General features: G+C 45.6%; 1 protein-coding gene and 1 non-coding gene across 3 annotated transcripts; one reads left to right on the top strand and one right to left on the bottom strand.

Annotated features, from left to right (window-relative positions):
- Positions 1-7,970: 7,970 nt before the first annotated feature.
- On the bottom strand, positions 7,971-10,179 carry Ubb (ubiquitin B). Of its 2 annotated transcripts, none has more exons than XM_059270892.1 (2): positions 10,158-10,179; positions 7,971-9,497 (listed from the first exon to the last, which is right to left on the bottom strand). In XM_059270892.1, exon 2 carries the CDS (start codon positions 9,489-9,491, stop codon positions 8,118-8,120), a length of 1,374 nt encoding a protein of 457 aa, XP_059126875.1. In that variant the 5' UTR covers positions 9,492-9,497; positions 10,158-10,179; the 3' UTR covers positions 7,971-8,117. The 2 variants fall into 2 exon arrangements, with proteins under 2 accessions (XP_059126875.1, XP_059126876.1); XM_059270893.1 differs by lacking the exon at positions 10,158-10,179 and adding an exon at positions 9,871-10,001.
- Positions 10,180-14,409: 4,230 nt separating this feature from the next.
- On the top strand, positions 14,410-14,518 carry LOC131918106 (U6 spliceosomal RNA). Its single transcript, XR_009380853.1, has one exon. It is a non-coding gene; the product is annotated as a U6 spliceosomal RNA (small nuclear RNA).
- The last annotated feature ends 9,524 nt before the right edge of the window (positions 14,519-24,042 follow it).

Below are 24,042 nucleotides of genomic sequence, written 5' to 3'. Positions count from 1 at the left end.
TCGCAGGCACCAGGCATGCATGTGGTGCACACACATATATGCAGGCAAAACCGTCATATATATGAAACAAAATCAATTAAAAATATTTTTAATGGATGGCCTTGGTGGTGTGCGCCTTTAATCCCAGCACTCAGGAGGCAGAGGCAGGCAGATCTCTGGGAGTTCAAGGCCAACTTGCTCTACAGAATGAGATCCAGGACAGCCAGAACTGCGTAATAGGGAGACCCAGTCTCAAATATGTGTGTGTGTGTGTGTGTGTGTGTGTGTGTGTGTGTGTGTGTTGTGTGTGTGTGTGTGTGTGTTGTATGTGTGTGTGTGTGTGTGTGTGTGTGTGTGTGCCTGCAGAGGCCAGAGGAGGGTGTCAGCTTCCCTGGAGTGGGAGTTACAGGTCCTTGTGAGTCTCCTGAAAATTAATTCTGAGACCCATGCTGAGGTCCCCAGGAAGAGCAGAAAGCATTAACTGCAGAGTCAATTCTCCAGCCCTCTCCACACCCCCATAATTCTTATTCTGAAAATAACACAGTTGTAAATTTTTTTCTTTAGAAAGTGGCAATGCTCTTGAAAACCCTTGTGATTCTTCCTTGGAAATTCATTTCCCCCAGGGAGCCACATTCAGACAGTCAGAGCCCAGGTGGGGTGGGGTAGAGAGAGAGGGGCCTGAAAAACACTGCACCCAGATCATTTTTTTTCTCATTTTGCTTTCCAAGGAACAGGAACACTGGACTCACTCCTAAAAAATGATAGGGCTCTGAGTGATGGGAGGGGGAGAGGAAGTTGACTGCTGGAGGTCAGATGATGACTGAGTTTTCTCAGCATAGCATAATCCCAGGATGACTAGGTGGCCCTGATTCCCAGCCAAGTGTGTCAGAGCAGAGGTCTGTCTGAGTAACAGCAGATGTAGAAGGCAGAAGCAAGTACCATCTGTTCCAGAGTCATGGTGAAGAACCCCACCAGCCCATGTTATCTTTCTAACTCACCCCAGGATCTTCTTTTTTCGATGGCTGGACCAGCAACTGGGCCTGACCCGGGGTCTGTATTCCTTGTGCTAATGTATCTTGTTAAGTTACTTCTCTTCTCCATGACTGGACAGATTTCCTGGGTAGCCGGGTGGTAAGAAAGACCAATTTTACTTTTACAGATGTGCTACGTAGAGTAAGCCTTAGAACATATTCATTTACCCAGCAGGTGTTGGAGCTCCCCACATAGAGCTGTTAGTCTGCTCTGCATTCTACGGTTTGGAGTCTCCTGAGGGAGTCTGCACCCACGTTCTACTTACTTTATTGTATATCTTAGGCCCAGTCTCATTTTATTTCGTATTAGAAGATCTGTATCATCCACCACTCACCTGACTCCAGTAAACAGAGCTTGGAGCTTCCTTGTGCTCCCCTACATGAAAGTGTGAGTGACAGAGCTGACCGAGAAAGAGAATTATCGTGGGTGCGTGATACCAGTCTTTCCGTGAAGCAGCCACTTAGAGAAAATCAGCACCCTACTGTGCTGTGGGATGTTCTGTATGGCAAATGTGTTGCTAATTAGTCAATAAATAAAACACTGATTGGCCATTGGTTAGGCAGGAAGTGTAGGCGGGACAAGGAGGAGAATAAAGCTGGGAAGTGGAAGGCTGAGTCAGAGAGACACTGCCAGCCGCCACCATGACGAATAGCATATGAAGATGCTGGTAAGCCACGAGCCACGTGGCAAAGTATAGATTAATAGAAATGGATTAATTTAAGCTGTAAGAACAGTTAGCAAGAAGCCTGCCACGGCCATACAGTTTGTAACCAATATAAGTCTCTGTGCTTACTTGGTTGGGTCTGAGCAGCTGTGGGATTGGCGGGTGAGAGAGATTTGTCCTGACTGTGGGCAAGGCAGGAAAACTCTAGCTACACTACTGGACACTCAAAAGCAGCTTCACCCAGAGGCCTTGAGGGTTTGCAGCAAGAGAAAACAGCCAAGCATCAACTGCACGGCAGCAGCCAAGGCCCAGAGAGGCAAAGCAAGCGAACTGTGACCCTCTTCAGGTGTGAATGATGCCCCTCAGATTCTCTCTCTCTCTCTCTCTCTCTCTCTCTCTTATAGAGAGAGAGAGAATCTGAGGGCAGAAAAGTTGACTCAGCAGTTAAGAACACTTACTGCTGGCTGGATAGTGGGCTGGATAGTGGTGGCTTACGCCTTTAATCCCACCTGTTGGATCTCTGTGAGTTCGAGGCCAGCCTGGTCTACAGAGCGAGATCCAGGACAGGCACCAAAGCTACACAGAGAAACCCTGTCTTGAAAAACCAGGAAAAAAAAAAAAAGAACACTTACTGCTCTTCTAGAGAACCTGGGTTCCATTTCCAGCAGCCACCTCAAGAGGCTCACAACTGCAACTCCAGTGCCAGGGAGATCTGATGCACACACACACACACACACACACACACACACATATATATAAAAGATCTTTACAACTGTATTATTATTGTCTATGTGTGCGACACACATGTGTACATGAAATTTTGGGAGCACACAAGCTTACAATGCTTGTCACGGTGTGTGTGCAAGGGGAGGTTAGAGGACAACTTCAGGAGTCAGTGCTTGCTTTCAGTCATGGATGCCAGGATTGAACTCAGGGCATCAGACTTCTACGGCAAGCACTTTTGCTGGCTAAGCCAGCTTGTTAGTTTGTTGTTGTTGTTGTTGTTTTTTAGTTGAGACGGGGTCTCATGTATCTCAGGTTGGCCTCAAATTCTATGCAGCTGAGGATGACTCCAAACTTCTATCTGCCTCCCTCTCCCCACAAAACGGTAAGGTTATGGGCAAGTACCACTGTACCCAGTTTATTCAGTACTTGGGACTGAACCCAGTGTTTTGTGTATGTTAGGTCAGCACTCTACCAAATGAGCTAAAGCCTCAACCTGCCCCCACCCCCTTATTTTTAATCTGGAGATTGTCTCACTGAAGTGCACAGACTGGCCTTGAACTCTATATCCTAGGAAGGCTTTGAACTTCAAATTCTCCTACCTCACTTGCAGGGACTCTAGCCCGCTCGAGCATGGCAAACGTGGCTCTGGCAGGCCTTGTCCTTCTCCCCCACTCCCCCTGACTTGCTAAAAACCATTAGATGACATCCCTAAAGCTAGCCACCAAGGTCTACTCCTTTGTTTGGCCTCTTCCTCCTCCTGAGGCTGACCACCAAGGTCCAGCAATCAAAGTATTGAAATCCAGTAATAAAAAATTTCCTTTGGCCACCCTAACTAACATGCTCAATTAAAATGAAATCTCATCCTAACAAGGTGTTACCTCTTTTACCTTTAAAAACTGCCATTTGCCTAAGATCTCCTCTTTATCCTTTGTCCTCTGGGACAAATATCCCTTCCCCCTCTCCCTTGTTCTCTGTCTCCTGTTTCTCTCTCTTATTCCCTGTCCTCTGGGGCAAATAAATCTCCTTTGTGCTGAGAACTTGGTCTTGGGGTATCCTAAGCCAATACTGATCCCTTTCATCACCCTCCCAAATAACTCAGATATAAATCTGTTCCTCCAGGCCTGGTTTCTTTTAAAAAATTTGTTGTTGTTTTGAATATTTTATTATTTTTTTTATGTATGAGTATTTTGCCTACATCCATGTCTGTGCATGACATGTGTGCCTGGAGGCCAGAAGAGGGCATTGGATCCCTTAGAGCTGGAATTACAGATGGTTGTGAGTCACCAAGTGGGTGCCTGGAATTGAACTTGGATCTAGAAGAACAGTCAGTGCTCTTAACTGCTGGACCATGTATCCAGGCCTCTTGTTTTGAGACAGAATCTCTCTCTGTAGCTCTGGCTGTTGTGGAACTCACTCTGTAGACCAAACTGGCCTCAGACTCAGAGATCCGCCTGCCTTTGATTCTAGTGCTGGGATTAAAGGCGTGTGCCACCATGCCCAGCTTCTTCTTAAGTTTTTAATTGACATGCTGGGGTTCTATGTGACATTTCAATTACATGTATACAAATGTACTACTCCGACCAGGGTGACTGACGCATCTTCCACTTTAGACACGATCATTTTCTTTGTGTTGACAGTGTTCACTATTCTACTAGCTATTTTGAAACATCTAATTATTGTCAACCATAGTTACCCTAGAAGTGAGCCTTCCTGACCTACTACTCCCACCAGGCAATCTCTCTCCATTAAAATTCCCGGATTTTCTTTTATCTGGTGGGCCTGGAACTTGCAATAGCTGCCTCTGCCTCCTGAGTGCTGGGATGGCAGCAGTTCTCAACCTATGGGTTGCCACCCCTTCTTGGGGGGTTAAATATCAGATATCCTGCATATCAGATATTTACAGTACGATTTGTAGCAGTAGCAAAATTACAGTTATGAAGTAGCAATGACACACTTTTATGGTTGGAGTCACCACAACATGAAGAACTGTATTAAAGGGTGCAGCATTAGGAAGGTTGAGAACCATTGGATTAAAGGCATGTACTGCCACACTCAGCCATGGCCTTGTTTCTCTCAGCTTCCTGGCTCTGTGCCTTCTCCCTTCTCAAGGTCTTGGCTGCTGTGGGGACAGGAGCCACGCATACTGTTCCAGTAATTTCTGCTGCCTGCTTCCAAGAAAAGCCCAGAAGGACAGACAGGAGTTAGGTTAATCTAGAAGTCAATTAAAAAAAAAAATCTGAACTAAAGTGTTGGATGTAAAAGAAGAGCAGGCCATCTTCTGAAGTGGAGAACCATTATCCTGAGTCAGGTGTTTGGGAATCAGCTTCCAGGGAAGCTGCAGACAGAGCGGGTGTTGGCGGCTGCTGCCTCATCCACATAGATCTGATTTTGGTCTGCACTAGAAGCAGGAGAGTACTGTGGAGTCCATGCGGGTGTCCTCTGGCCTTCACGTGAACATCACTGACTGCACACCCATGCACACACACTCACACATAATTAAAAACAATTTTTTAAAGGAGTCCAGAGCTGTGTGTGGTGGAACACTCCTGCAATCCAGGAGAAGAAAAAAAGGCTCTATCTCAAACAAAAACCAAATCAAACCTACTCTTTCTCCTCAAAAACAAACAAACAGAAACAACTATGGAGTCCCGAGCAATGGTGTACGGTCATACTTTGCTACATAGGGCATTTGAAGCCAGCCTGGACTACATGAGACATTGCCTCAAATAAATAAGGCTGGGAATAGCTCAAGTGGTAGAGTGCTTGTCTTGCATTGATCCCCAGCATCACACACACACACACACACACACACACACACACACCCAAGACTAACACAACCCCTTTATTGAATTCCTTAGAGGGGAAACGAGGTTATGACTGAGGGTGCCTGCTTGTTCTGCGAACACAGCAATTCCAAGGCAGATGGTGTGCAGGCGAGGCTTTCTCCATATTAACCGCCAGGGCTGGTGGGCCTATGAGGGGAACTGAAGTCAGTTTATTTGTAGCGCCTTTCTCGTGTTTGTTTTGTTTTTAGAAAAGGTCTCTTAGCCCTGGCTGTCCTGGGTCTCACTATATAGACCAGGTTTGCTTCAAACTCAAAAGATCTGTCTTTGCCTCCCAAATGCTGGGAATAAAGGCGTGTGCTACTATGCCTGGCTCCCATGTTTATCTGTGTTTTTTGAGATGAGGTCTCACTGTGTAGCCCTGGCTGGCCCAGAGTTTACTATTCGACAAGGCTGGCCTCACTCAGGGCTTTGCTGCCTGTGCTTCAGTGCTGGGATTAAAGACATGCACCAAGATGAGCCCATGTATTCTTTAGCATCTAGTCTAGACTGGAATCAACATTGTTCCTGGCAGAGGAGAACCTGAAAGAGCAATGGCCCTCAGACTTTAAAAATTACATTATTTGTACATGTGTATATGCTAGAGGATGTGGAAATCTGTCTCCACCCACCATGTAGGCCTTACTTGAAACGACAGTCCGGCCTAGCCCGGAGCAAAATTACCTCAGCCTTCAGGGTGCTGGGGGTTACGGGTACATACCACCATGCCCAACTTCAAGAAATTTTATCAACTCTCCTCTTGCTACATTATCTCAGAGCAAAGGTCCACCTCCAGGCTGGAGAGATGGCTCAGAGGTGAAGAGCACCGGCTGTTCTTCCAGAGGTCCTGAGTTCAATTCCCAGCAAGCACATGGTGGCTCACAACCATCTGTAATGAGAGCTAGTGCCCTCTCCTGGTGTTCAGGCATACATGCAGGCAGAACACTGTATCCAAAAAAAAAAAAAAAAATCTTAAATAGTCCACCTCCTAGTTACATTTCCCCACAAAGCTGCATGGGCCATCTTTTCAGCAATCAAGAGAAGTGGGGACCACAACTACCAATTACTTTTATTCAGTGCAGAGGATTTGAGGCAACAGTCTTATGTAACTCACCCTGACCTTGAACTCTAGGTGAGCCTGTCTTAGCCTCTTGAATACAGGTGTCACTTACTACACTCAACAAACTCGCCTTAAAAAAAATAAAGTGTATATATATAAAATTTATATATATATAAAATAGCCAACATGTAAGTGCCTTTTCCTCAAATTCCAATTTTGTACGCAGTCCAATGAGACCTGCAAGGTTCTTAAAAACTACCTGGCCAGCCACGTGTGGTAGCACAGGTCTTTAATCCCAGCACTCAGAGCCAGGTGATTCTGAGTTCATAGACCAGTTTGCTCTACATTGGGAACTCCAGGACAGCCAGGACTAGATAGAAAGGCCATCTGAAAACAAAAAATCCTAGATAAGATGGCACACATTTTTAATACTTAGGAAGCAGAGATAGGTAAATCTTGTTGAATTTGAGGCTAGCCTGGGCTACCTAGACTGTCTTCTAAGTAAAAAAAAAAAAAAAAAAAAAAAAATGCCACTTGCAGTGAGTTTATTCTAAATGGCAGAGGTAGGATTTTAGGCGCTCAAAGCAACTAGTCTGGGCTACACTTTTTGGTAATGAAAATAAAAGGGGAGGAGGTTAGAGGGCTGGTGATAGCTCAAATCAAGCTGCTTGCAAAAGCCAGACCACTTGGGTTTGATCCCAATGTATTTGTCCTCCAGTAAATTAAAGGGGAACATGGGAAATTTCCATGCTTAAAATTCAGGTTTACTGCTGAAATGCTTCTTACATACTCATACACAAAGCAGCTCACATAACAGGCTGGCATTTAGCTATTAAAAGGATAAGACTGCAGGTGTCATGTGATCCTGCTTCCAACTAGATTTCAATTTGTTGTTGACAGGATCTTTTAGCTCTGGAACTCACCTATTATGTAGACCAGGCTGGCCTTCCTCAGCTTCCCCAGGACTAGAATTAAATACAGGGATCTCATTTATTCTACAAACCTCATCTCCAGCTGGAAGGTAACAGCTACAAAAGCATTTTAAAAATCCTAAGACATTAACTTCAAGTTAAATAGTTGGGCAGGATTGGTGGGTTCGAGTTCTTGGTGAACCCTAAGATGTAAGCCTTTAAGTCTTATTTGAAAGTAAGCTGGGGAAACATACGGATCTGAATTTCAGGCCAGCCAGGGTGAGACCGTCTCAAAAATATTCCTAAAAACTTTTAGGATGAAAGGATACAAACCTTCCACCCACAGGTATTCACTACAGGTTTTTAACTTTTCCATAACTTACCACTTCTCCAAGTGTGGGGGTCTTCTTCCTAGTCAAGGGAATTATCCCAACCAACCAGTATCTTAAGCAATGAGTAAGATACGCATTTCAGGGTAACTAGCTAACAAAAACCCCTCCCTCCCAAGGAACCTAAACACCACCATCCAAAGAGCTCAACCAAAACTTTAGCTATTTTCCTCTACAAAGTCTTTGATGAGCTTCAGACAAGTCAGTCTGCTTTCCCCCAAAGGCTGTGGGGGACCCACCCCCCATATTCTGTTGCAAATTGATATTATAGACTTGTCATTAACTTTTAAGCTAAGTTCCCAACTCACTTAAGCTGTGATGAAAATTACAAACAGCTGAGGTCCCCCACCCAAGCCACCACAGAAATTTCACAAATGACACCATATATGCTTACCATGCAACAAAACCTTTATTAACATTTTTAACAGAGGTTCAGCTATTACTGAAACTTGTAATTTCTAAACTTAAATTGGGGCAAATGGCTATAGTGCAGAGTAATGCCATCATTGCCCACTGGGAATGCAGACTGAAGAATTAATAGCCACCCCTCAGACGGAGGACCAGGTGCAGGGTGGACTCTTTCTGGATGTTGTAGTCAGAAAGAGTGCGGCCATCTTCCAGCTGCTTCCCAGCAAAGATGAGTCGCTGCTGGTCAGGGGGGATGCCCTCCTTATCCTGGATCTTAGCCTTCACGTTCTCGATGGTGTCACTGGGCTCCACCTCCAGGGTGATGGTCTTGCCGGTCAGGGTCTTCACGAAGATCTGCATGCCACCCCTCAGGCGGAGGACCAGGTGCAGGGTGGACTCTTTCTGGATATTGTAGTCAGAAAGAGTGCGACCATCTTCCAGCTGCTTCCCGGCAAAGATGAGTCGCTGCTGGTCAGGGGGGATGCCCTCCTTATCCTGGATCTTGGCCTTCACGTTCTCGATGGTGTCACTGGGTTCAACTTCCAGGGTGATGGTCTTGCCGGTCAGGGTCTTCACGAAGATCTGCATGCCACCCCTCAGACGGAGGACCAGGTGCAGGGTGGACTCTTTCTGGATGTTGTAGTCAGAAAGGGTGCGGCCATCTTCCAGCTGCTTCCCAGCAAAGATGAGTCGCTGCTGGTCGGGAGGGATGCCCTCTTTATCCTGGATCTTGGCCTTCACGTTCTCGATGGTGTCACTGGGCTCCACCTCTAGGGTGATGGTCTTGCCGGTCAGGGTCTTCACGAAGATCTGCATGCCACCCCTCAGGCGGAGGACCAGGTGCAGGGTGGACTCTTTCTGGATGTTGTAGTCAGAAAGAGTGCGGCCATCTTCCAGCTGCTTGCCGGCAAAGATGAGTCGCTGCTGGTCGGGAGGGATGCCCTCTTTATCCTGGATCTTGGCCTTCACGTTCTCGATGGTATCACTGGGCTCCACCTCCAGGGTGATGGTCTTGCCGGTCAGGGTCTTCACAAAGATCTGCATGCCACCCCTCAGGCGGAGGACCAGGTGCAGGGTGGACTCTTTCTGGATATTGTAGTCAGAAAGAGTGCGGCCATCTTCCAGCTGCTTCCCGGCAAAGATGAGTCGCTGCTGGTCAGGGGGGATGCCCTCTTTATCCTGGATCTTGGCCTTCACGTTCTCGATGGTGTCACTGGGTTCAACTTCCAGGGTGATGGTCTTGCCGGTCAGGGTCTTCACGAAGATCTGCATGCCACCCCTCAGGCGGAGGACCAGGTGCAGGGTGGACTCTTTCTGGATATTGTAGTCAGAAAGAGTGCGGCCATCTTCCAGCTGCTTCCCGGCAAAGATGAGTCGCTGCTGGTCAGGGGGGATGCCCTCTTTATCCTGGATCTTGGCCTTCACGTTCTCGATGGTGTCACTGGGCTCCACCTCTAGGGTGATGGTCTTGCCGGTCAGGGTCTTCACGAAGATCTGCATTTTGACCTTGAATTTGAAAGGTAAAGGGCCACTTGTTATTTTAATCGCCTAATAAAAACTTCGATTCCCACACCTCCTCTAGCGAAAGAAAACCCCTCCCCCGCGTTTCTTCACCAAACAGAAATCTGTTTCGTCATGGTTCCAAACTGCAAACGCATTTCCAAACGCTCAACTGGCGTTCATCCAGAACCTTCACGGATTTGCGGGACATCCGACGAGTCTGCCAGTAATGGCCGTGATAAATCAAAAAAAAAAAAAAAAAACCACAAAACCCCAAAACCTCTAACCACAAGGCCCTTAATAAAAACCCCCATTTAAACACAACCACGTAGCCCCTACACCGGGACCCGCGTTAAGCCTGGCGACACGTCGGGAGTACCTCTTTTCCGCCTTCCCCCACTGGAAGAACCACGATGGCCTCTCCATCGGTTAGGCGTCCGTTAAGCTCCCTGGCGCGCGCGCCAGGGCCGCCCCCGCTCCGCGCCGCTCCGCGCACGCGAACAAGGCCCCCTCTTCCCGGAAGGCCCGCGGCCGCGTCACGTCGGCTCGCCCTGCCCTCCCCTCCCCCACCCCGCCCCACCCCGGCCCGAGGACGCCCGCCCGGCCCCCCGCGAGCCCCCGTTGCCCGGGCCCGCCACGACTCTTTTAAGCGCCGCAGACCCTCACCTGTCCACGAGTGTGATGAAACCGCCGAAGCGCGTCGAGCCACCCAGACGCAAGCCGCTCCGCAGCAGACAAAGCCTCTCGTCACTGAGCGCCGCAGCCGGCGCGAGCCGCTATTTATGCGGCGTCTGTGGCGTCACTCATCACTCTTACGCAGCCGCCGTCTTCCTGCGCCGCCGAAAGTAGTCCCCCCGGACCCCACCTCCTACGACTCAGCCGGGCTCTTCAACCGGGCTCCCCGTCCCTCAGGACCGAAGAGAAGAGCACTGACAAAGGAAAGCCCCTTCCCGCCCGGCGACCCGTCCCCTCCAGGACAACAATATGGAAAAAAATCACCGGGCGGATGGATCCACGTTAAAGGGCCCTCCCTCGAAAGCTCTGGAAACTTCCTCGCTGCACCGGCGCTGATTGGCGAGGCGGCGAGGGTTAGGCCGGCGCTGATTGGTGGAGGACGCGGGCCGCTCGATTGTTGCTGGGCTCGGTTCTGGGGCAGTTTAACGTCGACGTTGCTAAGTAACCGAGTGCGCATGCGCCGCGGCTCATTTTTTTTTTTTTTTTCTTTTTCTCGAAATACCCGTGTTTCCGGCCTGGGGTGGGGGAAGGGGTCTTCTCTTCCCGCGTTCGGAACTCAGGTGCCCTGGTCCTCTCGCACCCCGCGTTTGGCGGGCTTAAGTCAAAGCCTGAATTGCGACCCAACGCTGCTCGCACTGCTGGACCTTAGCTTTGCTCTGGCCCCTGCAGTGTAAACATGGATGCTTCTGCAGCCAGAGCGCTCTAGCGGCTTTGTCTTTTTTCTGAGCCGCCCACAGGCTCAGACGTGGGGGTGGGGCGTCTGCGGAGCTGGAGGCTGAGGGCTCAGCTCGAGACCTGGCCCCGCCAGCCAGGCAGATCCTCCTCTTCCTCCTCAGCAGTCTCCAAACAATGGAAGAGGACACGTGTTTGCTAGACTCAATACCCGGGGTTCACCCACCTCTCATTGGGGTGCCTATTGTGCAAAGGAAGGGAATGGAGCAGTCAATCCTAGAACCTCAGGACTGGGTTCAGACGTCCCGGGTGTGGCCGCTTTTCCCTCATCCAGATAAACAAGGAACGAGGGAGCAGGGCTGCGTGGATCGCGATGTCATGCGGAGTCACGGGGTGGCCACGTAAATAACCTTGAAAACAGCTTTGTTTGCACGGGCTACCAACCTCCCTACGTCTAGAAATGTTAACGGATTAGATAACCTTCACTCTGTAAAGGTTCACTAGTTAACATACAACTGAAGGAAACGTTGGGAATATATCTGGTTTGCCTAGCATGAACCAAAAGCCCCAGTTTGATTCTTCAGCCCAATGTACTAAAGAGCAGGTAGATTTTAATTGGAAGTGAATTGAAATTTAGAAAATGTCCATTGTACATAGCATTTTATTTTTATTAGGCCACAGGAGTTGGACCTTGTTTCCCAAGCAGAGTATGTTCTGAGTCAGACGTTTCGATGTGCAGATTGAACTAGAATGCAGATCTTATGACTGGTGTGATGACTTCACTGGGTTAAGTTCTAGCAACTGCCAGAACTTAGTCTTATTACTTCCTGGTTTATTGTTTTGTCAAAGTAGATCATTTGGTTACTTCAACATAGCAATAATTTGGCATCCAGAATGGCATCTGGACTCCTCTTGAAGTAGACAAGACAGGTTTTTTCATAGTATAGTTTTTGTTGTTTGGTCCATGCGTCGCCATCGTGGCCCCATCCCCACTCCCCACCCCGACAGGGCATCACTATGTAGTCCTGGTTGGCCTGAAACTAGTATATAGACCAGGCTGGCCTAGAGCTCACAGTGGTCCTCTAGGCTCTGCCCCGAGTGCTGGAGTTAAAGACATGGACCATCATGCCCAGCTGTAAAACAGGTTTGTTTGTTTTTTGTTTTTTGTTTTTTTTTTTTAAAAAGCTTATTTCACACGTATGGGTGTTTTTCTTGTATATATGTTTATATACTACCTGTGTACCTGGTACCTGAGGAGCTCAGAGGAGGGGGTCAAATACCCTGGAGCTATATAGACAGTTGTGAGCACTCGTGTGGGTGATTGGGAATTGAGCCCCAGTCCTCCGGAAGAGCAGCCAGTGCTCTTGACTACTGAGCATCTCTCCAGCCCCCTGTAAACAGATTTAAAACACAACAAACAAGCAAACAAACGAAGAGGACAATGTAAATCTTGAGATTAGAGATTCATTGAGTTAGCTGTGCTCAAGTGTTTCTTCAATGAGTAAGGAGCAGTTTTCCATTGTTCACCTAAAAAAAGAAGTGTGTCATCTTTAGACCTAAAACACACACAAAGACAGTAGTGCTATATATGTTTCTTCATTTGTTTTTGGTTTTCTGTTTTTTTTTCTTTTGAGACAGGATTTCTCTGTGTAATGTTGGCTGTCCTGGGACTAGTTCTGTAGACTTGGCTGGCCTCAAACTCTCTGAGATGTGCCTGCCTCTGCCTCCAGAGTGCTGGGATTAAACCACGCCTGGCTGAATTTAAAAAATTTTAATTGTGGAAGAAAAGATGCTAGGGTAGCATATGTTTAATGTTCGTGGTAAGGAGGCAGGGGTAGGTGAGGGCTCTGTTAGTTCCAGGCCAAACAGAATTACAGACTTTGTCTCCCAAAACAAAGACTAAAACCATTTTAACCATTTTCACTATATATATTATTGTATGTACATATTATGACATAATAGAACATGAGAACTTTTAAAAAGTGTGTGTATGGGGGGGTCAGAGAACAACTTAGGGGAGCCTGTGTTCCCCATCATGTGGGTTCCAGGGTCAGGCACAGGGCATTAGGCTTGTCAGCAAGTGCCTTTATCCACTGAGTCATCTTACTGGCCCCTGAAACCTGAAACTTTTCAAGCACAAATATACAAGTTGTGAACAGTTTGGATTTGGGGATTAGAGATGGTCAACTCTTCAGCAGAGTTTCTAGCACCTAGTACTGTCTAACGTTGTATATTTTTGCTAATTTGATGGGATAGTTTGTCTAATAGAAAGTAAGATTTATAAAAGTCCTCTCCAAGTGCCGGGAGGTGGTGGCGCACGCCTTTAATCCCAGCACTTAGGAGGCAGAGGCAGGCGGATTCTCTGCGAGTTTGAGGCCAGCCTGGTCTACAGAGTGAGTTCCAGGACAGCCAAGGCTACACAGAGAAACCCTGTCTCGGGAAAAAAAAAGTCCTCTCCAATGTAGTTTATAAATATGATCCTTATATGTTTTCAGGCAAGGTCTGACTTCAGGGAGGCAGTCTTGGGATAGCTCTGACAGTTTGATAGATCTGGCTGTCAGAGCTATTCATTAATAATAGGCACTACTGACCCTTTAAAGAACTGACATATGCTTGTAACCGTTAATGTTATGCTATGAGAGCAGGAAAGAATATTGTATTAGTTTATACCAGTTTTGTTAAAATTTGGCTAATCTGTTTTTCAGTGAGACATTTCAGCAGTTAAGTCAAATTTACGAATAGGTGTGGGAGCCCACAGTGACTCCAGCTTGTGACTTGATTTTCATCTGGACTCAAGGTCAGAGAGTTCAAGCTTGTCTTTACTCTTTAAGGCTGGATAACAGGATATTTGGCCAAAGGCGTGGTTACCAGGTGTCTTGAGAATTAAGGAGGTGTTTATGCTTGTCAGTACCTTGAACCAGGGTGTCCTTGAGAGGGGGAGGTCTTTTTGCCTCCCCTGTTCTGGGTATAAAAAGGCTCTGAGAAATAAACTTGTGGCTGCTGTAGTATTGACTCAGAGCCCTCCCAAAGCTATCCTGTGTCTCTGTTTTTTTCTTTTACGTCTACATCTCTATTTTTCCTATCTATAATTTCTCAATCCTTACTCCCCTATTTAGAACTATTTGACAGGTCGGGTGGGGCCTGGCAAATAAGTCCCTTTAAGAACCTAAGATAACCGGTGGTAGTGGTGGTGATGGTGGTGCACACCTTTAATCCCAGCACTCTGGAGTCAGAGGCAGGGGAATCTCAGTGAGTTTGAGGCCAGCCTGGCCTAAGGAGTGAGTTCTAGGACAGCCAAGGATACACATAGAAACCCTGTCTCAAAAACAAAAAGAACCTAAGGCAAGCCAGCTATGGTAGTGCATGCCTGTATTCCAGCACCCTGAAGGCAAAGGCCTGTGAGACCAGCTTGGTCTATGTAGTGAGCTGCACGACAGCTAGGGCTACGTAGAGAAACCTTGTCTCAAAAGCAACAACAAAATCTCGTTTCCTGTACTTTAAAATGCATCAGGTGTTTACTTTGGTAGCACATATACTAAAATTAGACCAATACAGAGAAGACCAACATGGCCCCTGAGCCAAGGCTAGCATGCATATTCATGGTGAATTATTTCATTTCTTCCAGGCAGCTGAGGACAAAGACAAGAAGGCTAGAAGGTGTAGTGGATAGCAGAGTATGATAGATAAAAATGTCTTCATGAAACATATTTTTGGTGTTGTTTATTACAGTCTGGAGATTGAACACAGAACATCACATATGTAGTTAAAAGGACCAAGTAGATGCCTTAACAGGCTGCTCAGTCTTCTGAGATCAGGCCTCAATTTCAGTTTCCTGAGACTGAGCAAGCAATCTCTGGGAGGGCCATGAACAAAAGACATAGTCCTTGCAGTAGCTCCCTTTCTGCATGTATTCTGACTGCTCAAAGTTCAGCCAGATGTTTACTGTCTGGGACTCCTCACCAACTTAGAGTTATGTGCATGAGTCAAGGACAGAGCTTAGACCACTGAGCCAGCCCCCACAGTCAGTACGTGCTAGGCCAGCCAGCCCCCGGGGCAGCTCAAGGACAAAGCCTGGGACTTGTCCTGGACAGCCCCCAAAATGATAATTGTAACCCCCAACCAGTAAATTCAAAGGTTACATACCCTCACCCAATTAAAAGAGAACAGAGATAAAAATAAACCAATCCGAGTTGCACCCGTGCAAAACCCCCAACCACCCCCAACCCCCTGAAGGGCTTGTGGGTTTTGCCTTTAAAAAGCTAGCCTCACAAAGAAAGAGCAACTCCTCCCTGCCTCACTGTATTGGGTGTAGGAATGAGTTCCCTGTCTAGACGTGTATCTACAGAATAAACCTTGCTGTTGCATTCTGGACATCCAAGGTCTTTGGTGGTCTCTTTGGGGTCACAATCTGGGCATAATGAGCTACGTCCCAAACCCAAACCCATCATTTTGTACAATGGATATACACTAATTAAAAAAAATTAAGTGTCATTGAGACGGACATGGTAGCTGTGCTTGCAACCTACCATGCAGGAGGTAGAGGAAGGAGGACTTGAGCGTTTAAGGCTAGCCTGAACTACATAGTGAGTTCAAAATACACAGAGCTAGCCAGGTAGTGGTGATACATGCCTTTGATCCCAGCACTTGGGAGGCAGAGGCAGGCAGATCTCTGTGAGTTTGAGGCCAGCCTGGTCTACACAGAGAAACCCTGTCTCGAAAAACAAAAACAAAACAGCAACACCAAAAAATAAGTAAAGCTGTATCATAAGATCTTGTCTCAAATGTCCAAAGTCTAGGTGTATATCTGAGGGCTGAGAGTGCTTGCCTAGTAAGTAGAAGGCCCTGGGTTCGATACCCAGCATCACACATACACACACATGCACAAAAAGGTATCAATAAGTACTTTTTCTTTAACAACATTAGTTCACTAGGTACTTTTCCTAATTGTCATGAAGGCTAGTGATGCTATGTAAATTCAGAAAGTAGCATTTGCCACAGGCAATTTGATAGGAAGAATATAAATATTGAGCTGGGTGGTGGTGTATGCCTTTAATCCCAGCACTCAGGAGGCGGAGGCAGGTAGATCTCTGAGTTTGAGGCCAGCCTGGTCTACAGAGTGAGTTCCAGGATAGCCAGGGCTACACAGAGAAACCCTGTTTCAAAAAAATAACAACAATAACAACAACAACAACAAAAAAACCACACAAACAAACAAAAAACAGAAAGAGATGAGGCCTGTCATGTGAGCTGAGAAATCTGGGTCCTGTGGTTGAGAGGATAGTCTGGCCATGCCATCCTAATGTGTCAAGCTCCCTTCTCTTACTGGGAACTGAAGTATCAAGCCTCAGGGTACAAAATGGTGCCTTTTAACTGCTCAGCAGTCTGTGTGCTGCTGGGTCTCCATCCTGCTAGTGGCCATGTCTGGAGGGAGATGACCAGCCCCGCCCAAATCCTGTCTGAAAAGCACATTTGCATACGGGAGAATCACGATTCACTCTATGCTGCTGCATTTCTGTAGTCCTGTTACCCCAAACAGGAACGTGTAGAGCGGGCTGGGGTTAAAGGTGTACGCCACCGTAGCGTGGCAAGAGTGGGATTTTATACTGTAAATCTTTTGTCATATACTTCCAACATATGCACTTACAAGACATTTTTTTTTACTTATTCTTTAAAACCCAGGACTTCTTTTTTAAGGTTTTATTTTTAAATAATGTGTCTTTGTGTGAGTGTGTGCATGAGAATGCAGGTACCAGCAGAGGCCAGAGGTGTCATATCCTTTGGAGCTAGAATTACAGGCAATTGTGAGTCACCAGCATGGGTGCTGGGAACTGTAGGGGTCTACTGCAGGAGCAATACCAGCTCTGAATTGCTGAACTGTCTCCTCAGCCCCAGGACCAATTTCTTTAATGGTAAAATCGGCTTGAGCAAAAATGTACCACTTTCAACGTTTTTTGTTTGTTTTTTGAGACAGGGTTTCATGTAACCTAGGCTGGCCTTGGAACTCTGTGTAGCCAAGGATGACTGTGAACTTCTAATCTTTCAGCCTCCCCCTCCAGAGTGCTGAGACTATAAGCACACGCTTTATATGGTTTTTATGCCTAGTTTTATATGGTGCTGGGGGTCAGAGGCAAGGCTTCCTGCATGCTGGGCAAGCTGGGGGTCAGAGGCAAGGCTTCCTGCATGCTGGGCAAGCTGAGGGTCAGAGGCAAGGCTTCCTGCATGCTAGGCAAGCTGGGGGTCAGAGCCAAGGCTTCCTGCATGCTGGGCAAGCTGGGGGTCAGAGCCAAGGCTTCCTGCATGCTAGGCAAGCTGGGGGTCAGAGCCAAGGCTTCCTGCATGCTGGGCAAGCTGGGGGTCAGAGCCAAGGCTTCCTGCATGCTAGGCAAGCACTCCACCAACTGATCTCCACCTGCGGCCTACTTTAACATTGTTCTTGAAGTGTACCATGCATTGGCATTAAGTACAGGACTTTTTCACTGTTTTGAACAGGAACTTTGAAGCCATTAAATAACTCCCCATTCCCTTCCCCCTCAACCTCTAGTAACTTCTCTTTTATTTTCTGTTTCTATGAGTTTGAATTCAGGCAGAATTTAGTGTCATTTCTGGTAGGGAACATTTCGACTGGCTACAGAAGATGATAGATTTCCCACTACCAACTAGAACTCTTCCATCCAAGAGATAGCCCATGTTAAATAGAAGGTATAATTTGACAAATGCATGGATACTACTAAAAGGGAAAACAGTCAAGTGATACAGATAGAAAACATATGAGATCCTGTGTTGAGTCTCTGAGTTCAGCCTGTGTTTTGTTTTGTTTCAGTTCTGGGGATTGAACTTTGGGCCTCAGATATCATGAATGCTAAGTAAGGGCCCTACCACTGCTATATCCCCAGGTTTCTTTTTATTTAAAAAAAAAATTGTTTTAGTTATTTGTGTTTGTGTGTGAGAGAGACAGAGACAGAGAGATAAGAGACAGCCATGGTTGTGTGAGCGTGGGCACACAAAAAGCATGGATCACATGTGGAGATCAGAGATGGTCTTCAGGAGCTGATTCTCGCCTTCCACTGGAGTTCCTGGGTTTGAATTTGTGTGGCAAGCACTTTTCTCTTCTGAGTCATCCAGCCGGCTCATTTTCCCTTTTTATTTTGAGACAGGATCTCAGGGTGTTACTCTTAAACTTGTGGTCCTTCTGCCTCAGCCTCCCTAGTAGCTGGGATTATAGGTCGGTGCCACCACATTTAGCAACTTAATTTTGTTCTTGTGGTTATATTTTATAATTTTTTGAGACAGGGTTTCTCTGTATTGCCCTGGCTGTAGACCAGGCTAGCCTCGAACTCAGAAATCCTCCTGCCTCTGCTTCCCAAGTGCCGGGATTAGAGGTATGAGCTACCACCACCTGGCACAAATGCAAATTTTGTTTTCTGTTTTCTTTTATCAAGTTTTAGCAGTTTTCCATCTTATGGACATAATTTTAAAAATCCTAGAAAAATTCTTGCACTCTATGAGTAAAAGAAGTGTACAGATTTCACACTGGGAGAAGAGGCTAGTTTTATGAAGGAAAGCAGGTAAAAATAGTGTGGGAATTCTCATTTGCTGCACTTAAAACCAGAAAGTAGAATAATCTGTACACATTTTGAAGAGAGAGAAACTATGACAAGAAATCAAAAATTAGATTCCCAGACAAAAATGTCATCACATTTTGGGCAAAAGAAAGACAATTTTAGAATCAAGTGGTCAGATCATTTATCAGCCATGACTCTAGCGAAGGACATTGTCTAATCAATTGACACTTGTGTTAGAGAGGGGATGAGCATGGATGGCACTGTGAGCAACTGATCTTGGAATTCTATATCCAAGTGGATAGTTTAATCATTGAACAAGCAGACTCAGTTCTAACAATCTGGTAAACTACAGATGAGAAATGCTTCCTGTAAAGGTTCGGGGACGAGGCAAATAGCATACTTAAGGGAGCCGGGCATGGCACAATGGGAAAGTAAGAAGGAAACACAATTTCTGTGTGTGTGTGTGTTATGTGCACATGTGTGTGAGCACGTGTGTGTGTGTGTGTGTGTGTGTGTGTGTGTGTGTGTGCAGAAGCCAGAGGAAAGTGTCTGCTGTTCTGCTGAGAGTTTCTCACTGAACCTAGATCTAGGCTGTCAGCCAGTAAGCCCCTGCAATCCTCCTGTCTCTGCCCCACCCTCCCGCACTGGGCTACAGCTGTGTACAGCCACACACCTTTTTACAGGGTGCTGGGGATTTGAATTTGGGGGAACTTTATCTGACTTTACAAATAAGGACTTAAAGACAGTGGTATTAGTGTGAGGATGGGTAAAATACAGCAGTGGAACAGAATGGAAGGTTAAGATAGACCCCAGGTAATGGATCAGTGTAGCAGGCTTTCTTTTGGGCCACCAACCAGCTCCCAAATCATGACACAGAGACTTATTGTTAGGTATGAATGCTCAGCCTTGGCTTATGCGTGTCCCACTAGCTCTTATAACTTAATTTAACCTGTTTCTCTTCATCTACGTTTGCCTCAGTTCTTATTACATTTCTTTCATTCTGTATGTTCTTCATGTCCGGCTGCCTGGAGACTGCCTGGCTGGCTGGCCAGCCCTGGGCGTCTCTGTCTCTTTCTCCCTCATTCTCTCTTCCTTCCTTCCTCCTCCTCTCTCTTTCTGTCTCTTGCGTGCCTAGATTCCTCTTCTTATTTTCTCTGCCTGCCAGCCCTGCCTATCCCTCTACTGCCTAGCTACAGGCCATTCAGCTTTTTATTAGGCCAATCAGGTGCCTTATGTAGGCCAGGTGAAACAGTTGCAACGCATCTTTAAATAATTAAACACACATCTTTACATCCTTAAACAAATGCAGCATAAACAAATGTAACACACCTTTACATAGTTAAAGTAATACTTCACAACAGATCAGTTGATATTCGACAGAGAATGCAATTCAGTGTGTATGTGTATGTGATCTTTTCAATAACCAATGGTGAGTAAACAACTGGATATCTGTGTGGGAGGGAAAAGAACTTGATGTCTACATATACCATATGTAATAATTAATTTGAGGGCGCTGAAGAGATGGCTCAGAGGTTAAGAGCACTTGTTGCTCTTCCACAGTACCCAGGTTCAGCACCCGTAGGATGGATCATACCCATCCATACTATAATTAATTCCAATTCGAGGAAATCTGACACTCTCTTCTTACTTCTGTGGGCACCAACATGCAAGCAGTGTACATAAGTGTAAGCAAAACATTCATACATAAATAAATAAAAATAAAATAAATCATAAATAAGAATAAAAATAAATGAGATAGAAAATAGACCTAAGTACAAGAACTAAGCTGTGGAATATTTACAAGACAATGTTCATGACCTTCCAGGTAGGCAGAGTTCTATGTAAAGTAAAATACACCACAAAAGAATTCACAAGTTGAACTTTGTCAAATGAAAGAATTTCTACTCGTCAAAAGGTGGTGTTAAGGAAGTGGAAAGACAAGCTGCCATTGGGGAAGGCATCCTTAACATGCACGTCTGGCAAAGACACAGAGAGCTGTATATCAAACGGTTCTGCTTAGCTTTTTTGTCATCTATAAAGAGGGAACCTCAGTTGAGAAAATGCCTCTGTCAGATTGGTGGGTGGTCAAGTGTGGTGGTCTGAATGAGAACAGCCCCCCTAGACACATATGTTTGAATACTTGGTCCCCAGTTGGTGAAACTGTTTAGAAAGGATTAGGTAATGTGGCCTTGTTGGAAGACTTGTGCCACGAGGACTGGGCACTGAAGTTTCCAAAGTTCAGACTAACCCAGTCTCTCTTACTCTCTGCCTGCTGCTTTTGAATCAAGTGAGCTCAGCTACGGCTCCAATCCCCTCCCGGCCTGCCTGCTGCCATGCTCTCTGCCACACTGGTCATGAACTCTAACCCTTTGCAACAATAAGCCCCCAATAAACTCTGTTATAAATTGCCTTGGTCATAGTATCTTATCATAGCAATAAAAAAATAACTAAGACAGTCTATGGGGCATTTTCTTTATTCATGATTCATGTGAGAGGGCCCAGCCCATTGTGGGCAGTGCAGCCCTTGACAGATGTCCTGGATTGTGTGTGTGTGTGTGTATGGCAACCCAAGAGACTCATTCATCCATAGTGTCTGCTTGAGTTCCTAATTCCAGGTTCTTGCCTTGAATTCCTGCCCTGACTCCCTCAATGATGGACTTTAAGCTGTAAGATGAAATAAACTTTCTCCTCCCTGAGTTGCTTTTGGTCATGGCGTTGATCACAGCCACAGAAAGTTAACCAGGACATAAACCTGGCTTAAAAATGACTCTCTCTAGAAGCCGGGCGTTGGTGGCGCACGCCTTTAATCTCAGCACTCGGGAGGCAGAGCCAGGCGGATCTCTGTGAGTTTGAGGCCAGCCTGGGCTACCAAGTGAGTTCCAGGAAAAGGCGCAAAGCTACACAGAGAAACCCTGAAAAAAAAAATGACTCTCTCTAAAAAAGGTTTTTTTTTTTTTTTTTTTTTTTTTTTTTTTTTTTTTTTGTTACTGTTTTTAATTGTGTATGGGTATGGGCATGCATGGATGCAGGTGCCCAAGAAGAGAAGAATGCATCAGATACCCTGGAGCTTAATTTACAGTCAGCTGTGAGCTGCCCAAAGTAGGTGCTGGGAACTCAGCTGGGGTCCTTTACAGGAGCAGTACCAACTTTTAACCACCGAGCATCTCTTAAGCCCAAAAAGGATTTGCAAACAGAAGACATCCAAATGTTCAGCATATGAAAGGGTAGCATTACTATAGTGAGGCAGGCTTTCTTGGACCACTCAGCACCAAATCATGAAATGGAGACTTATTATTAATTATGAATGCTCAGCCTTAGCTTAGGCTTGTTTCTTTTTCTTCTTTTAAATTTATTTTTACGTGCTTTGGTGTTTTGCCATGGGTATCAGATCCCCTGGAACTGGAATTAGAGACAGTTGTGAGCTTCCATGTGGGTGCTGGGAATTGAACCCAGGTCTTCTGAAAGAGCAGTCAGTGCTCTTAACTGCTGATCCATCTCTCCTGCCCTTAGGCTTGTTTCTTAGCTAGCTTGTTTTGTTTTGTTTTGTTTTGTTTTCTAGACAAGGTTTCTCTGTGTAGCTTTGGAGCCTATACTGAACCTCGTTCTGTAGACCAGGCTGGCCTCAAACTCAGAGATCTGCCTGGCTCTGCCTCCTGAGTGCTGGGATTAAAGGCGTGCACCACCACTGCCTGGCTCTAGCTAGCTTTAAAAACAAACAAACAAAAAACAAAACAAAACAAAACAAAAAAAACTTAAATTAACCCATTTCTATTAATCCATGTGCTGCCTCAAGATTCATTTACCTCATCTACATACTGTCCTGCTTCCTCTGTGTCTGGCTGTCTGGCCCCCAGCTGGCTAGCTCCCCTTTTCTCTCTGCTCACCAGCCCTGCCTATCCCTCCTCTGCCTAGCTACTGGCTGTTCAGCTTTTTATTAGACTAATCAGGTACCTTAGGCAGACAAGGTAAAACAGCCACACATCTTTACATAGTTAAACAAATGCAGCATAAACAAAAGCAACACACCTTTACATAGTTAAACAATTATTCTGCAACACAAATGTAACACATCTTTACATATTTAAACAAATATTCTATTCCACAACACTACAGGACAAAGAAATACAAAACAATAGAAAGTGATGTCACCACATCACCACCAGATCAACAGTGTCAAGTTTTGTGAGGTGTGGAACAACCACAATCCTCATACAGTGCTGGTAGAATATAATGCTTTCTAGCCAGGCTAAAAATTGCTTAGTAATTCCTTAAAAAGGATGGTGCTCACTAGGCATGGTGGCACATGCCTGTAATCCTAGAATTTGTGAGGTGGAGGCAGGAAGCTTGTGAATTAAAGGGAGCATTGACTACATTATAAGACTCTTATCACAACACAGTCTTAACGTATGAACCAGAAATTCCACTTCGAATATTTGGAAGAGAAATTAGTCTACAAAAAGATTTGGATACAAATGTTAACGTAAATACTAGCTGTGGGAGCCCACAGAGGTTTCCTAGTGAGATATGAACTCGCTTTACCCAGCAGGGCTGCATAAGGGGATGGATTGACCACGGGCATAGTTACCAGGTGTTTGGAAGGGTCTACACTTGGATGTGCAGTACGATTTGATCTAGCAAGGGGGAGGTCTTTTGCCCGGCCCCTTGGCATTCCTTTAAAAAGCCCTTTAGAAGAGACAGAAGGGGCCGGTGGATTTTGATCCAGGTCCTCCCGAAGCTATCCTGTGTTTCTGTCTGTCTCATCTCCTCTATCTTTCTATCTACTAATTCCTTATGCCTCTCTCTTCCTCATAAGTAACCCTGTAAAATGTGGGGGCGGCCCCCCCACAACTGGCTTTACCCCCAATTGGCACAAGTTAGAAGTGGTGATAAAAGTCAAAACAGGGGTCATTTCTGTTTCCTGTTTTTTTTTTAAGATCTATTTATTTATTTATTATGTATACATTGTTCTGCCTGCATATATACCTACACACCAGAAGAGGGCACCAGATTTTATTACAGATGGTTGTGAGCCACCATGTGGTTACTGGAAATCTGGAAGAGCCACCAGCGCCCGCTTAACCTCTGAGCCATCTCTTCAACCCCACTTCTGTTTTCTTTTTCGAGATATTCTAGTGTGCTAGGATGTGCCACATCTGAATCGGTGGGTGCAAATCTGTACATTTAAGATATGAGCACTTTATGCAAACTATAAAGCAAAGGAAACAGCAGAACACATTGTGTATCTAAGAAGTTTTAAGGAGTGAGGATTTTGTGTTAAAACTTCATGAAGATTTATAAATAGATAAAGATATACTTGGAAAAAATCTTTAATCAATATTTTCAGTCTCACAAAGACTGAAAATAAATGGATTATACATTATAATAAACGTATGAATTAACAAAAACAAAGTTGAAAAGGAAAAATTCAAGAAAATGAGTAGGAAAATGTTTGAAAGTGTGACAGCAACTAAGAGGGTTTGGAGACTATCTGGGATGCCGGGAGTGGGGGGTGTTCTTGTGATTTTTTTTCTTTAAACTTCAGTATCGTATTCTGCAAAAGCCTACAAACAGAATATAATCCT

Source organism: Peromyscus eremicus, chromosome 8a (genome assembly GCF_949786415.1).
Source record: "Peromyscus eremicus chromosome 8a, PerEre_H2_v1, whole genome shotgun sequence".
NCBI classification, from domain to species: Eukaryota; Metazoa; Chordata; class Mammalia; order Rodentia; family Cricetidae; genus Peromyscus; species Peromyscus eremicus.
Note: the sequence above shows the minus strand (reverse complement) of the source record. Positions and strands in the feature narration are given on the sequence as shown.